This window comes from Stenella coeruleoalba (genome assembly GCF_951394435.1).
Source record: "Stenella coeruleoalba genome assembly, chromosome: 7".
Classification (NCBI taxonomy): Eukaryota; Metazoa; Chordata; class Mammalia; order Artiodactyla; family Delphinidae; genus Stenella; species Stenella coeruleoalba.
The window spans coordinates 88,765,591-88,782,584 of NC_137153.1; the positions used below are offsets into that span (position 1 = coordinate 88,765,591).

Consider the following 16,994-nt stretch of genomic DNA (forward strand, 5'->3'; position numbering starts at 1 on the left):
AAGCTGCCTGCAGATCTCATGCTGCTTCTCACCACCTCCCTCCTCCCTGGCAGGAGCCCATGCTATGCAGACTACCAGACCACAGGCTACAGCCTAGGCCTCTGCCAGTTGAGCTCCCAGGACTGTAGCAGCGCTACCAGGAGGCCCCATGAGACTCCAGGTCCCAAGGAAATGGGCACTTGAGCAGAGCTGCAGATCTACTAGGAGACTCCAGAGCCAAGAGTGCAGCTGTATTCCAGGCAGTACCCTAACATTTGTAAAGCTCAGTAACCTTAAATGATAGAGTATGACAAAGCTTTTACAGCTGTTTCTGGAGTGAATAATATGCATGTCATATTTTGTTTTAAAATAGCCATTGCCTCCAAAAGAGGCATTATTTCCACATTGTGTAGGGCTTTTAAAAGCTTTTTTTCCTCTAGTAACAAATAGGTTGACTCTGGTTTCTTCTGTCAGGCTGATAGTTACCAAAAATACAGGAAGATACTCCTAAAAGGAATAGTTTCTGAAAGCTGTATAGGACCACTTGAGCCCTGAGTAGAAGCTAGAACAGTTCAAAGAGCAATGTTCTTGTGGCATATCCCCCATCTCGCTGGCCAGGTGATTCTGGTGCTGGTACAGCATAGCCTTCAAACTCAAAAGGCTTCATCCCATGGCTGAGATAGCTCCTGTTAAAGGAGCCAGGTTTGATTTGCCAGGTTTTCCATCCTGGAAGGAGGCCTTTGTTGGAATCGTCTCTGAAGACTAAAGGACAAGGAAGCAGCAGCCTATTTATGGCAGAAAGCAAAACAGTATGTTTTGATAACATAAACTAGGACAAGGTGATTGCAGTTGTCAACAGCTGAAAATTGTAGAAGGGGGATAGAAGAGTATCCTGGAAAAGAACATTTCTTAAAAAGCATGCAACTTAAAGAGGCATTTATCTAGAACGTGTCATCTCTTTAAGGGTATCAGAACTCAACATTTTGTTGTAATTTGTTCAAATTTGTTCAGTAAGTTGGAGGGATGGGTTGTCACATGGTTCTATCTATTGTTTTCAAGGGTTTGTTTTTCTCTAGGAGGAGTCAGATTTCATTGGTTTTCAGAGATTGAGACTTGTTCAGACCCAGCCTTAGTTAAGGCAGAACTATCAACTACATTCTCTTCTCAGAAATCTACACACATCTGCAGCAGCCTGAGTCAAAATCTCAGGTTGACTCTTGCTCATCTGGCTTCCACTGGTGTCTTCCTTTCCACTTCCTCCCTTTCCTTCCCTTGAGTCTTCTCTCAGCCTGGTCCTCCCTGACTGCTTACTGTTATATCCTCTAGTTCTCTGGATTGTTGTTGAGCATTTGCTCTGTTGTGTGGTGTGTTGGACCTTGGTCTTTTTTTGTGAGCTCCACAGTATTGTATTCTCCTTTTTCAAGGTACAGTTGTTGGGCTTCCCTGGTGGAGCAGTGGTTGAGAGTCCACTTGCCGATGCAGGGGACGCGGGTTCATGCCCCGGTCCGGGAAGATCCCACATGCTGCGGAGCAGCTGGGCCCGTGAGCCGTGGCCACTGGGCCTGTGCGTCCGGAGCCTGTGCTCCGCGGCGGGAGAGGCCACGGCAGTGAGAGGCCCGCGTACTGCAAAAAGAAAAAAAATATATATATATATATATAATTGTTTACTAACTCCATGTTCTCCTCCCTGTCAGTGTAAGCAAGTCTGAGCCTGGAACCAAAGATGACTGTAGAAAAACAGAGTAATATTAATGAATTCCTGTAGCTTTCCTTCTTCCAGGTTGCTTCATTTGTGTTCTCTTCCTTTAATTTAGGTATGTGGGCAGAGACTATTCTGCTGCTCAGGAATTAATGGAAGATGAGATGAAGGAGTATTACAGTAAGAACTCGAAGGTCACACCAGTCCAGACTGTGCAGATTGGCCAGTTGCTGGCTGTTAATGCTGAGGAGGATGCCTGGTTACGGGCACAGGTCACCTCAACAGAAGGGAACAAAATAAAGGCAAGCATTATGAAGGCAAACATTATTTTTCAGATGAAAATGTTGCGTCTAATATTCTGTCCTCTCTAACTATATTTAGTTTTCCCCAGAAGTTGAAAAAATAGTATCTGTAAAAGATTATCTCTGTCAACTGTTAAGTCAGTGGTAGTTATATTATCTTAGAGTTTTAGTTTAAAAAAAAGAAAAATAATTCTTCTCCATTGTTGTACCATAACCCATGATGTAAGCAGGAAAAAAATCTCTATTCCTATCCCCCAAGGTTATACAATGAATACTGATCAGAGCTCTGTGGGCTTCTTATCAAGGTCAATACTTTGGAGTGAGGGAAACCATACTGATTAGAGGAGATGGCATTCTTCTCTCCCTTCTTGCACAGCCAGCTGAGGAGAACCCCAGATAAGACTTGGGCCATGCCCCAAGTCTTGCCCTCTTGGTCATCTTGGACATCTTGGAAAGGTCAGAGGGCTCGTTCACCAGTCTCTTTCCTCAGAGGCTCTAATACTTCCAGACTTGACCACATTCGTGGTGATCATCCTCTGCCCCATTGCCTCTTTTTTCCCTCAGCTCAGAGACCCAGAATCAGAACTCACTCACGAAGGCACAGTTTTGTCTAAATTTTGTAAGCAGGGTTAGCACATCTCAGAACCCTTAGCACTGCAGGGGGCGGGAAGTCCAGGTGAACAGGACCCCAGTCAGTGTGGCCCCATCACTGCTTTGTGCTCAGTGAGAAACCTGAGTGGCCTCTAGTCGATAGGAGATAACTGCCCCAGACATTCCTAGCTAAACTTCAGTCTACTTGCTGACCGTTTCCCTGCCCTTAGGAAGTCCAATACAACTTAAGCTATTTGAAGGCACAGGGATTGCTTATGAAGAGAAGAACCATACAAACCCCGGTGACATGTTAACAGTGCATCAGTGTTTATAATAAATGCTGCAAATACTCCACAAGGATATCTCCTAGTCTGAGATCTATAAGACAAAAATAACTTGGGCCTTCCCCTTCCTTCCTTACCTCTACTTTGGGAGTTTAAGCTCTGGAGTCAGTTAGACCTGAGTTTAAGTCCCAATTCTGCCACTTCTAGCTGTGTGGCCTTGGGAAAGTTATTTAATTTCTCTGATTCCTTACCTATAAAATCAGACACTATCATTATGCTAGTATCTGCCTGTTAAACTTTTCATTCATTTTTTTCCACTGTCCTAGGGCAGGAGACAAGACTGACAAGTGCTTGTTCTCAAGAAGCTTATATGCTAGTAAAAGAAGACAGATAATGAACAAGTATACAATAAATAAACAGGACAATTTAACAGCAGTGAAAGAAGTAACCAGGGTGCTGTGATAGAAAATAACTTTGAAGGAAGGGATAAGCAGGGAGATGTAATCTGGTTTATTTGCTTCAAAGATTGTTCCAGTGCCCGTGTGGGGCATGGATTGTAGTAGTGTAGAGAACATGGATTGTAGTAGTGTAGAGAAGGAAAGTAAGACTGGCTAGTTGGCTATTGCAGTAGCCAGCAACTTGTAACCTGAATTAGGGTAGAAACAGTGGAGACACAGGTAATGGGACGTATTCAGGATGGATTTGGAGGTAGAACTGACAGGACACTAATTCATCGGATGTGGAAGAGAAGAAAGGAGAAGATTCAGGATGGCTGCTGGGTTTGGGACTTGAGCAACCTGGTGGATATTGGTGCCATTTATTGAAACTGGGAAATCAGGGAAAAGAACCAATATATAGGAGAATCAAGAATTTTGTAGGACCTGTTAGGTTTGAGAAAAGCTATCAGATTTCACCTGGACAAGCCTGGAGCTCAGGGAGAAGTCAGGACTGGAGATGAAGCAGCAGGGTGGGAGGCATCAGCGTGTAGGTGCTACTTGAAGCCATGGGCCTGGGTCAGATCTCCTTGAGGAAGAATCACCCATAGAGCAGAGAAGGGGACCCAGAACTAGGCTCTGAAACACTTCAGCATTTAGATGGCGGGTGTGAGAGGAGCAAAGAAGACTGTCAGAATGGCCAGAGAAGGAGGAAAACCAAGAAGGCAGTGTCACGGAAGCCAGAACAGGAAAGTACCTCGTAAAGGAGGAAGCAACCGGCTGTGTCATTGCTTCTGAGAGCTGTGAGCTGGTGTGAGGAATAAATAGAGCAGCTTGGTGTGTTTTACGGTGGCAAGCTCTTAAGGCAGCAGTAGTTGTGGCAGTCCTGGCCTCATCTTGTTCCCCATATCCCATGAACCAGACAGAGATGAATTTTACCCTTTATTAGGAGAAACCCCAGCTACTTGGAAAGTCTTGTTTCTCTTGAATTTTACTGTGCCTGACAGCAAAAACAGGTTCCCTCCTTGCTTTCCACAGAGCTTGCTGAGTATGAGAAACAGAAACATGCGGTCACCCCCTCAGGTTGGTGCCAGTTTGGCCTGGCGCAAACCCACAGCCCAGGGGTGTTTTCTGGTTATTACTCAGGTGGTGCTGTGAGACCTTCGGCCACTTGAGGGAGCCAGAGATCCAGGAATGAACTGGGGCCCGGTGCCACGATTATGAGCCTGCTTGTGCTGATCTCAGGGCCAAAGGACACAGGACAGAGGGTGGTGAGAGTCCAGCTGGACAGTCCATGGGCAGATGTTTTATGAGCCGCAGATGACATACAAATACATGGTATCGTGATTCAAAAGAAGAAAGAAAAGAAAACAAGCTCCAGACATTACAGAAACCCTTTGAAGATTTTAGAGCAGTATTCTTTAGTCTCTTAGTGCTAGGAGTACATTCGAAATTGCCCAGGAATCATGATTTCACATACTATGTCCTATTCACAGACACGTTGTCTCCATTTTAGACCTAGGAAGAGCAGAATCCAAATTGCGGGTGTTGATAGCTATTAAAGGACACAAAAAGCTGCGTGAATCCTGAGGCCTTTGGGAAGGAAAAGCAGGTGCTAATTAGGGGTTGGAGAAGTGGCTGGCTGTAGTGTGGGGACCCTGCCAGGGATCAAGGCCTCGGCGGGCACTGAGTCAAGATATGGACTCTAAGAGATGATCCTTTCCAACGTGGGATATACAGGCCCCACAGACACGGCTATCAGGTGGTCAGGGAAAGGCGTTAGTCATCTCTCTATTCTTTTCTTCCTTAGATTCTCTGATGGGGAGAATTTTTGTTTTGTATACTTACTGTCAGAATCTTGGTGCTCAGAAGCTGTGGACTTTATTTTACTTCAGAAAGTAAAACTCTGTATTACCTGGTATTTCTTCGCCATGCCTTTGCCCTGCATTTTTGTGATTTGTTCTGTATTTGTAATAACCATCTGCTTTAATTAGAGAAGCGTACTAAGTTTTCAACACTTTCCCTCTGATCCCTAGTTATCATTCTAAACCACAGCTTAATGTCTCTAGATTTATTTTTCTCCAAAAAGAAAAAGCCGTTGGTTATATAGTCCTTCTCAACTGAAGGTTTTATTAATACACTAAAAATAATATCCAGGCTCTCCATGATCTGTGATGGTGGTGAGGAAGTGCCATGCAAGTCTCTGTAAGCACAGAGCTCTGTCCAGCAGACTGGGACCTTCTCCTGAATTGGATGAAGGCCTAACCCAGCTGCACAGCCCCCCCAAAACCCAGAATTACCTACCTTTACAGTGTAGAATTCCATGTTATCCAGCCATGGCATCATTGTTGTCATTGACAGAAAGCATCTCGGTCCCTGGAAGCATAACAGCTGAGAGCAAGCCGTCACAAGTGCTGCTCTGGGGATTTAGAATCTGATAAATACCACCAGTGTGATGCCTCCTCTGGAAATAAATAAGGATCTGCCTAAGGAAGCAGATCCTTAGTGGAGCTGTGTAAATCAAGAAAGAATAAGGTGATGTAGGCATTATGCCAACAAGGAAAGGGTGGGGACAGTCAGGGCTGGCAGACCAGGTACGTGTGCTGCTGAGAAGCTGACAACAGAAGGCATCGGAGTTCAGCACTCTTCCCTCTTCTCCCCTTTGGCAAAGGCGCGGCAGAGGAGTGCGGCCTGGAAGTCAGGAGCCCTGGCACCCCTGGTCCCATTCCCAGCATTCCTCTTCCGGGCTAAGTCAGGGGCACCTGCCCTGGCATTTTCCAGGCAGTGGTGCCACTTCACATGCTGATTATGGGGTAAAATGAAGCCAGTTCAATGCATCAAGTGATTTTTTTTTTTTTAAGAAACGAGGGTAAAGAATTTTTTTTGAACCTAAACTTTGTTGTTTCTATTATCATTAGGTATGCTATGTTGACTATGGTTTTAGTGAAAATGTTGAAATGAGCAAAGCATACAAATTGAACCCGAAGTTCTGTTCACTGTCATTCCAAGCTACAAAGTGTAAGCTCGCAGGTAAAAGGAACTTTTTTTAAAGTGCTCTCCACTTTGACAAACGTATGGACCCCAGGCGGGGAAAGTTGGGGCCCGTGTGTGTGGGGGATGAACTGGGAGATTGGGATTGACATATATACACTAATATGTATAAAATAGATAACTAATAAGAACCTGCTGTATTTCTCTTTGTAAGATTTGATCATTATAAAAATGTTATGATGTTTTAATATATTTTTGTTACATTATATATAACATATACCACATTTAAATTTATTATTAAAAAGCCTGTTGGACATCTGAGAGGGTTTGGTTGCTGTTGCCGTAACTGCCCTAGTAACAGCTGTTCGAGGCCCTGTATCGTGGGATACAGGATCAGTGTAAATCATGTTGTTCGACCTGTTGTAAAGTGACTCCCAGCTTCGTTCCCACTGAGATGGACTCCGTGGGTGCTGCTTGTTAGCAAGGAACACTCCCTCGTGCACCCAAGCACGAGTCCAGCTGTGGGTCATGTGCGGTCTCTGGCACTGTCACGTATCACTGTTCTTTTCTTTCCTCCTCAAGGAAGCGTAGAGAAATGCACATGTGTGAGAGTGACGTGTAGGGATGACCTGAAAGTATGGGGGGCACATGTTAATGATGAGGAAAGACATTGGACTATGTATGCCTCATGCAGGAGAGCCAGAGCTATATTCAGAAAACGATCAGAATTGTTTTCATGAAAACTAGACCTGTGAAGAAATGCCTCCTTCCCAGCAGGGATGTCTTTATGTCAGAGGAACTGGGTTTGGCTCTCTCTGTGAGATAAATCTAGAGTAATTTAAAAATACTGTTACAAACCTGTGGGAGTTAGTTTTGAAAAGAACATATCAAGAGCATAGGAAAAGATTTAGGATGCTGAAATGAAAGCTTTGATAAAAGCTATAGAGGTGTGTGTCTGGAGGACAGAATATGAAAAAGAGAAAGGTAGGTCAGAAGGAGTCTGTAAACTTTTGCTTACGGATTTAAAGGGGAAAAATATAGAAATAGACATTGTAGTACCATTGGGGAAATGATGCCCTAGTTTAATTAGTTTAATGGATTAACTTAGAGTTGTCATATTATGTTATATGAAATTACAATTTTCCAAGAATTTAAAGAATAATTAGACTGCAATAAAATTCACCTAATACCCACATTACATTAAACAGTATTTTACCTTTCTTTCATAAATCTGAAAGTTCTTTGGTATCCTCAGGGCCATGATGGTTTATTTTAAAAGAAAGAATGAAAGGGAGGGGGAAAGGTTGTCTAAATTTTCAATAAGTGCATGTTCATGCAAGAAATAATTGTGCATATTTAATTAGAAAATGAAAAAACCAAGGGTATATTTTTAGGAAGAGTGTTACAAATACATGAGTGGCAGACATAATTGGCTGACAACTTCTTTACGTGTTAGTCTTTTTGTTTTAAATATGTGTTTGTAAGTAAAGTGAAGGCTGTTTCTCCTAAGGTAGAAATTCAGATTGATCGTCAACTTTTCTTCTTGTTTTAAGATTGCCCGCCTTCGTGTAATCATTCAAAAGGGCATTCATGTTATAATAAATATTTTTAAACCTAAGGGTGGATGGTATAAAGAAGATTGTATAACAAAGCTTCCCTATAAAATTTAAGAATTTTGTAGTAGATTCATAATTGTAATAAGTAGCCAAAACAAACACAATCTCTGCATCTTAAAATGATTCTTCTAATTAAGTAGAAATTTAAATATTCAATATTTTTCAGGGTTGGAAGTTCTAAGTGATGATCCTGATTTAGTGAAGGTGGTTGAATCTTTAACTTGTGGAAAGATCTTTGCAGTGGAAATACTTGACAAAACTGATATTCCACTGGTTGTTCTGTACGATACCTCAGGAGAAGATGACATCAACATCAATGCCACCTGCTTAAAGGCCAAATGTGACAAGTCACTAGAGGTTCACCTTCAGGTACCACTGTGACCACTGTTGTCTATTCACAAGTATCACAGGAAAGAAATTCACCAGAAAAGAACGTTGTACATTTTAGGCTAACACTAGATAGAGACAGATTACGTATGTATTGGGAAAAAAAAGGAAGGAAGGGAGCTAAAAGGAGGGGAAATGCCAAAATATAAATAGTAATTATTAAGAATTGGATTTTTGTTTTATTTTCCAGTTTCCACAATGAGCATATATTAATTTTATATGAAATTATTTTGCAAAGATAATAAAGGAGGATAATTCAAATGAAGGGAAAATTAGATCAGTGACAATGCTTATTAAATTGCTAGCTTTAACATTTTTTAAATGTGAAGAACATAGATGTCTGTACGAAAGGACACTTTTAAATAAATTATAGAGCAGCCACTCGAAAGAATAGGATGAGATGTTAAAAATGATCATTTTTAAGGCTTCATAGCAACATTGGGAAAATATTTGTTTTAATAAGTAGAACAATAGTAAATTGCCTTTATATTATGATTTGACTAAAAATGGCTAAAATTAAACCTTTACTGTGATTATAATTTTTAAAAGTTACTAAAAGTTCCTGTGGCCCATGGACGTGAATTAGAAAGTAAACTGATAATGGGATTGATTTTGTGAGAGTTTTTAATTTTTATTTCTGTTAATGCTGCAAAAATATGTTTTATATAATAATTCTTTTTCTAAATTAATGGGGAGAAGATAAACCAGAGTTAAAGCAGAGCTAAAAATACTCTTAGCCTTTCAGACAGTAGAAAGTGGTAATAATATAATGTGTGTAAAATGTCTACTCTGTGCCTGACACAAATGATACCAGATATTCCTTTTGGAAAGAGTGGTATGCAAACTAGTTTTCCACATTTACGTTATGAATTTCATTCTATCTGTCCTCCAGCTTGCTTAGAAGATTGAAAAGCGCAGAAATTTTCAGTGAGCTATTTAGATAGATACCCTTAGGTAGGTAAGAGCTGCACTCTGTTCTCACATCCTTGGTGTGTCCTTTGTTTCAGGTCGATGCCATGTACACAAATGTCAGAGTGACTAATATTTGCTCCGACGGCACACTCTACTGCCAGGTGCCTTGTAAGGGTTTGAACAAGCTCAACGACCTTCTGCATAAGATAGAGGAATACTTTCATTGTAAGGTATGGCCAAGCAGCATCCACCTCTAAGATGAGTCCTAACATTGCAAACAAGAGGAGTCACTAAATTGTACATGTGTAGTAAGTTTTGTATATTTTAAGGTAGACTCTCTAAAATAGAGGGTAAGAGCCCCAGACTTCAGAATTTAAAACAAAAATAAAAATCCCCACTAGTTTCTTCATGGTAAAATGAGGATAATAATAGTGAGTACCCACAGGATTGTTATGAGGACTAGTCACAAGGCTGCTTATCATTAGCACAGGGCCTGGCACACAGAAAGTGTGCAACAACCGGTAGATTTGTCATTCACAAGGTGCAGTTGATGAGCCTACAGTGCAGCTGCCTGTGACTGTCTGCTCGAGCAGCTGGCTCCTCTGCCTGGGCAAAGACGGAACCATGGAATTTAGAAGGAGAATAAAACTTCCGAGGCATCACTCTCCAACCTCTTTATGGTCCCTGAGAGAACCTGCGCCTTGGAAAATGTGGTTGTGCAGTTTACATTTATTAGTAATCTCTTTTCCCTTTAATTCTAGTATTATTTTCTGAATCAGGATCTGTAGGGGTTTTGTTTTAAGGTCCTAAAGGGATTTCCTTACCTCCATTTGGACATTATAGTTGTAATCCACAATATGCTGTGGTTTCCAAGTGACTAAACTCTGATGCCGCTTCATCTCTGACCCCCTCACCTGGAAGTGAACCCTTGCCTCTGACCTACAGAGCACCCCGAGTGCCTCATGACACTTGTATGCAACATTGTTTTAGCTGTTTGGGTATTTGTTTGCTTTACTAGAGTATAGGCTTCCTGAGGGCAGAGACTGAGCCTCACCAGCTTCTGGTAAGTACCTAATTCATTTAGGTACTGTAGTAACTTATCTAGTGTCTTACATAAAATAGGTATTCCAAAATATTTGCTGAAGTGGATTAAACTTGTATTTAGACTACAGCCGAGAATCGAGACATTAGATCTATAGCTTTACCTCTTTCTGTTACAGATGTCTTAGCTTGTATCTCAAGGTCATTACTGAAGTTTGATTTGCTGATCTATCCTAGAGAAATCTGAGACATCCAGAGGGTGACTGTAGTTACTCATTTGCATGCATGTGCTTATAATCTATAATGGTGAAAAGCACTCTTGACAGTTCTTAGTGCCCTGGAAGCTCAAGTGGAAGGAGACATTGCCTGTGGGGAGAGTAGAAACATTCACCCTGAAGGAAAGAGGCAATGGCAGGTCCCCCATTTCAAGCTACAGCAGAGGAGGAGGATGAAAACATTGAACAACATTGAACTGGCACTGATATCCATATTTGTGTTGATAACGTTTCTTTTGTTTTGGATTAAAATCTTATCTTTGAATCTTGAATGTTAAAAGATGAAAAGAGGAGGCCTTATGAACTGCTAGCCTAACTGCTTCCCTTTCATACAGGCTGTTCATTTTATCGGATTCATCTCCCCTCTTTGTGTTTAACTGATGGTGCCTGAGCCTGGATGAATTATACTGACCTCCATGCTAACATTTTTAGACATTTTAACAATGCTGATTTATGAGCCATGTGCAAGGAAGAAGGGTAGATGGCTGCTACCAACATATGAGAAACAAGGCAGAAGCCCTACAACCCCTGTACATGTGCTGCGTCCACTGTAGCACACACCTCGCCGAAAGTCTGATCACATACGGGTGAAGCAGTTTGCCTGTGCCACAGCGGTGTTTTTCTCATGGTGTAGCAATGTGCTCTTTGCTGAGAATAATAAGTGGCATGCGTTTCTGTTTTGCAGCACATGACCTCTGAGTACTTCGTTTCATTACCCTTCTGTGGGAAAATCTGCCTCTTCCATTGCAAAGGAAAATGGTTACGAGTAGAGGTAAAATCAGTCACTTGACTTTTTTTAAACTTAAGATGAAATATTTGAGACATATAAATGAGGTTTTTAAAAAATGGAGTAAGCATCCATATACTCATCACCAGTTTAAGAAATAAAACATGATACATAAAACCAATATACAGTTGATGCTCCCTGTCTGCAGCCCTTTCTTTTACTCCCACCCCTGGGGGAGCTACCAGCTGAATTTGGTGTTTCTCCTTCCTATTCACTGCTCTAGACTTTTACTATATTTGTGTCTATACACACATACTTTTACTATCTGTATATTTCAATATAGAGATATTTAAAATGTAGAAGTGAATAGTATATATAATATTTATAGTAAAAACATGAATAAAGTAAACTAAATGAATGAATGTCTTAAAAATTTACACAAATTGTAAGATGTATTGATTCTTCTATAGCATGCTTTTTCATTCATTATGTTTGTGGTGTAATCTGTTTTCCCTGCTGTATGCTGTAACAGTGTACGAATATGCCAACATTATCACTCCATTCTTCTGACAATGGATATTTAGATTGTGTCGAATTTTTTGCTATAAACAGCACTACCATGACCCTTCCTGTGCATATCTCCCAGGGTACATATGTAGGAGTGGAATTTCTGGGCATAGGGAATGCCTAATTGCTCTCCAGAGTCACCCCTCCCTCGAGGGGTAGCCCTTTGAGTGTTCTGGCTTCTTGGGGGCATCTCATGTCCTCCCTCACCCCTGCCCAGGATGGCTTGGGTTTCAGTGTTCACATATTCCTCTATTTCCAGGGCCTAATAATTGTTTTATTTTCTTACAAGCTCAGTTATGAATTTGCAAGGAGGTTTGTTATATTTTGTCATAGATTTCTGTATGTTTTTCAAAGGTAGGTTTTGGATTTTTGTGGTTTCTTTCTTTTCTTCGTCTTCTTCTTCTTTTCTTTTTTTTTTTTGATATCTATTTTGCCCAGTTAGTAAAATTGCAAATCTGGGCTTGATTTTTTTTTTTTTCCCACAGTGGTGCTTAACCTAGGTGCAAAGACCTCTGCTTACAGGGAGCGCCTGGACCCCTCCCCAACAATTGTATGCAAATTATGTGTGTGTGTGTGTGTATTATGTATTTTGGAGGGAAAGTATTCATAATTTTCTTAAGATTCTCAAAGAAACCAACCCTAAGTAAGAATCATTGCTTTATTGAGTTTTATTACTGCATAGCAGCATTGTGATAACTTAATTGTACTGATTTTCCCTTTATTTAAGTAAATCTTGGTCATGGCCACTTTAATGAAAGCATCAGTTTTGAAATAATTATTGTCAATGTGAATGTGTGTCAGAAAGTTGAGATCTGGACTAAGATTTGGGTGCTTAGCTATAAACTTCAAAACATGATTTGTTAAAAAGAACACGACATTATCTGAATTTTAAAGCTCTGTGCTGTTTAGTGTATAATATATAAATGCACAAATACTTAATTTTTTAACCTTTTATTTTGAAGTAATTTCAGACTTTTAGAAAGTTGCAAAAATATTTTAAGGAGTTCCCATGTGCCCTTTACCCACCATCTCCAATTGTTAACGTCTTACATAACGATTATCAAAATCAGGAAATTAACATTGGTACAATATTATTAACTAATCTGCAGAACATACTGACATTTCCCAGATTGTCCTCCATATGTCCTTTTTCTGGTCCAGGATCCCAAGATGTATTTAGTTGTCATGTCTTCTTAGTTTCCTCCAACCTGGCAGTTGCTCAGTCTTTGTTGTTTGTGGCCTCTTGAAGAGTAGCAGTGTTTTGTAGAGTGTCTCTCAACTTGAGTTTCTCCGTGTGTGGGATCAGGCTATGCCTTTTTGGCAAAAATACCTTCTCAGTGTATGCTCAAATACTTTAGATTAATATCTAGTATTATTTGTATTACTATCAAGTTGTGTATTATCTACTTTTGAGGTAGCAAAAGTGTTCATACTCTTAGTGATGCATAGAAAGTTAAGGAAAGAAAGATGATTAATGAAAAGCAGATCCTGTGTTTAAGTGATGTATTTGCTCTTGACATTGTAACTTGTCTAAACTTGTCTAAACTATAGTGCCTATACATTCTGAACTTATTCTGTAAGTCCAACCAACTTTATTCAGTGCAGTGGCCACTGCTCTCCCTGTTTCCCTGTAGAAGTGGTCTGCATTCACTCTGCACCATCTTCCAGTCAGTCCTCAATCACTGCCACATGACTTCTGCCCACACTCCATCACAGAGCCTGTTCTTGTGAACAGCGTCTTAATTTTGCAGTTGTATTAGTATCTTCCACGTCTTGCGTACCAGACCTCTTTGCTGCATCGAACAGTGTTGAAACTTGAAATTCTCTTCTCACTGGGCTACCATGTTATCAAATCCTAATTTTCCTCATGATAGTCTAATAATTCCTTCTCTTATTTTTCACCCAAACCTCCTTCCACCCCCACTTCTGAAATGTCAGTGTCCCTAAGTCCTGTCCAGGCTCATCACTCTTCTCGGCCTCTGCATCCTTCTAGGTAATCCTATCTCATAGTTTCAGGTACCATTTTGGCCCTAATGACTCCCAAATTTGTTTTCCAGTCCTTGATGGGCTGCAGATTTGAGCAAAAAGCCAGCCTAATTGTCCATCTCACAAACTCTTTTAAGTTCTACATGTCTGAAACCAAAATTATCTTTCCCCATCCTTACCTTTCTCCCTTATCTCTATTTTAGTGGTACCTCCATTCATGCAGCCATGCAGGCTGTTTCTTAAGAGTTATCTTTGACTCCTCCATCTTCCTCAGCCCCAAGTGCAACTAATCACTGAACACTGCTGATTTTACAACTTTGTTAATTCTTGCCTGGAACACCGCAGTACCACACCAACTGGTTCCTCTGCCTTCACTCCTGTCTTCCTCTAGTCAAGCTCCGTATCACTAAGAGTAGCAACCCAAAATGCAAATAATTATACATCCAACTTATGACGAGACTTACTGTTTCCATGACACTAAATGCTTTTTTAAACATGACTGATCTCATTTCATGTTCACAAAACCCTGTTATCCCTGTTCTTACTGATGAGGAAAGTCATCCAGCTAAAAAGTGGGAGAGCTGAGATTTAAAACCAAATCTATCTGATCCTAAAGCCCTCACCAGCAATTTTAGAAAGCTGACCATCTCATTCTTCTACTTAAGGCTTGACATTGGCTTCTCATCTACAGGGTAAAGTCTTAGTTCTTGAAGGCATGATATCTGCTTCTCTTAGACCTTGCCTTTGCCTGTCTCCCAGCCTCACCTCTTGCCTTGCCCGGCCTCTCATTTTATGCTCTAACGTAACCAAAATGCTTGTAGGCCCCACACGTAAGAAGTATGTGTGTGCCTTTGCCCATACTCTCCCCTCTATTTGAAATGTCCAGATTCGCCCCTAACTGGACTCCTACCAACCTGGTTTACTCCCATTCATCATTTAAGGTGCAGCTCTGAAAGGACATAAATTTGTGAAATTTATGAAATTTCAGTTTGTGAAAAAGGAAATACAAATGCCCAGTACATATGATTATTTCTTAAAGTAACAAATTTGTGCAAACAAATTTACACAACTTAAATTATCCAGCCAAAGTGATTTGATAGATAAGTCACAATGTATGTATATGATAGACTTAAATAACATTAAAATGACATAGAAGACAAATTACATGAAATATTTTTATGAGACACTGAGTGGAAAGCAGTCAACTATGAAATAGTATCTACAAATGTTTTGTAATTCTTGTAAATCTAATCTTTTGTGAATCATGGGTAAAAGACTAGAAGGATAATTGTAACCTATAGTAGATTACAAGTGATTTTTATATATTTAAGTATATAAATTTTCTACAGTGGAGGCATTTTACTAAAATAAGAAGAAAAAAAAGTAAATTTTTAAAGAAAAGTACCAATTCTAGGCATTCCCTCCTCCTGAAAGCTTGCCCTAACACCTGCTTCCTGCTGGGTCAGGTACCCACCCTCTGTGTTCTCACAGTACCCCAAGCGCAACTTCATTATTGCCTTTACTACATTATAGTATGGTTATGTATTTGTGTCGTCTCTCATGGCACTAGGAGCTCTTTGAGAAGAGGAAGTATATCTTTGCAGCCTAGTTATGCCTGGATATAACAAGCATTCAACAGATACCATCCATACCAGTATATATGTTCAGTATGTATGTTTGAATAAACAAATACATTTTAAAATATTCCTCCATGGGACTGTTTGTGTTTATCATGTCTTAGATTTAAAAATTTATGCTATTATATTAATCAAGCATTCTCTCGGGCAGTAGAAAAAGGCTTCACTTCTGGCAAATCTGACTTCCAAGACGAAAGTGGCCCAGTTCTCAACAGTCATCATACCGAAGGCACCACCACGCTTAGGTAGCAGTTAGTGCAGTTGTAGGCGTGAGATCTCAGCCCAGATAACCACCTCCATGGGGCTATATTTGGCCACTGTAAATATTTAACAATGGCAAGTGTCACAATGGCATTTTAGGGGCATATTAGGGGAGATTGTGGCATTTAAAGGTGCATCCAGAATCTTACATTGTGTTCTTGCCATTTGGCCACAGGTAGGTAATTATTGCTTTGATTCAGTGTGTAACTTACCCATTTTTTTTTAAACATCTTTATTGGAGTATAATTGCTTTACAATGGTGTGTTAGTTTCTGCTTTATAACAAAGTGAATCAGTTATACATATACATATATCCCCATATCTCTTCCCTATTGCATCTCCCTCCCTCCCACCCTCCCTATCCCACCCCCCTAGGTGGTCACAAGGCACTGAGCTGATCTCCCTGTGCTATGCGGCTGCTTCCCACTAGCTAGCTGTTTTACGTTTGATAGTGTATATATGTCCATGCCACTCTCTCACTTTGTCCCAGCTTACCCTTCCCCCTCCCCGTATCCTCAAGTCCATTCTCTAGTAGGTCTGCGTCTTTATTTCCGTCTTGCCCCTAGGTTTTTCTGACCATTTTTTTCTTTTTTCTTTCTTTTTTTTTAGATTCCATATATATGTGTTAGCATACAGTATTTGTTTTTCTCTCTCTGACTTACTTCACTCTGTATGACAGTCTCTAGGTCCATCCACCTCACTACAAATAACTCAGTTTTGTTCCTTTTTATGGCTGAGTAATATTCCATTGTATATATGTGCCACATCTTCTTTATCCATTCATCTGTTGATGGACACTTAGGTTGCTTCCATGTCCTGGCTATTGTAAATAGTGCTGCAATGAACATTGGGGTGCATGTGTCTTTTTGAATTATGGTTTTCTCTGGGTATATGCCCAGTAGTGGGATTGCTGGGTCATATGGTAATTCTACTTTTAGTTCTTTAAGGAACCTCCATACTGTTCTCCATAGTGGCTGTATCAATTTACATTCCCACCAACAGTGCAAGAGGGTTCCCTTTTCTCCACACCCTCTCCAGCATTTATTGTTTGTAGATTTTTTGATGATGGCCATTCTGACCGGTGTGAGATGATATCTCATTGTAGTTTTGATTTGCATTTCTCTAATGATTAATGATGTTCCCATTTTTGACAAATGACACAAAGTATCATTGGGCTTTCTGACTAAGCTATAAAATACCAAAATGTGTTATGTTTTAAAAATACATAGTATTGGGACCTCCCTGGTGGCGCAGTGGTTAAGAATTCGCCTGCCAATGCAGGGGACACGGGTTCAAGCCCTGGTCC

The 16,994-nt window shown here is 40.5% G+C and overlaps 1 protein-coding gene across 2 annotated transcripts in view; it reads left to right on the forward strand.

Moving 5' to 3' along the window:
* TDRD7 (tudor domain containing 7) overlaps window positions 1-16,994 on the forward strand; it is an 88,601-nt gene that overhangs the window by 58,748 nt on the left and 12,859 nt on the right. For both annotated transcript variants that reach the window (XM_079926414.1, XM_079926415.1), the window contains exons 8-12: window positions 1,794-1,980; window positions 6,208-6,319; window positions 8,063-8,265; window positions 9,291-9,425; window positions 11,197-11,283. In XM_079926414.1, the coding sequence (XP_079782540.1) occupies window positions 1,794-1,980; window positions 6,208-6,319; window positions 8,063-8,265; window positions 9,291-9,425; window positions 11,197-11,283 (724 nt within the window). The remainder of the gene's footprint in view (window positions 1-1,793; window positions 1,981-6,207; window positions 6,320-8,062; window positions 8,266-9,290; window positions 9,426-11,196; window positions 11,284-16,994) is intronic.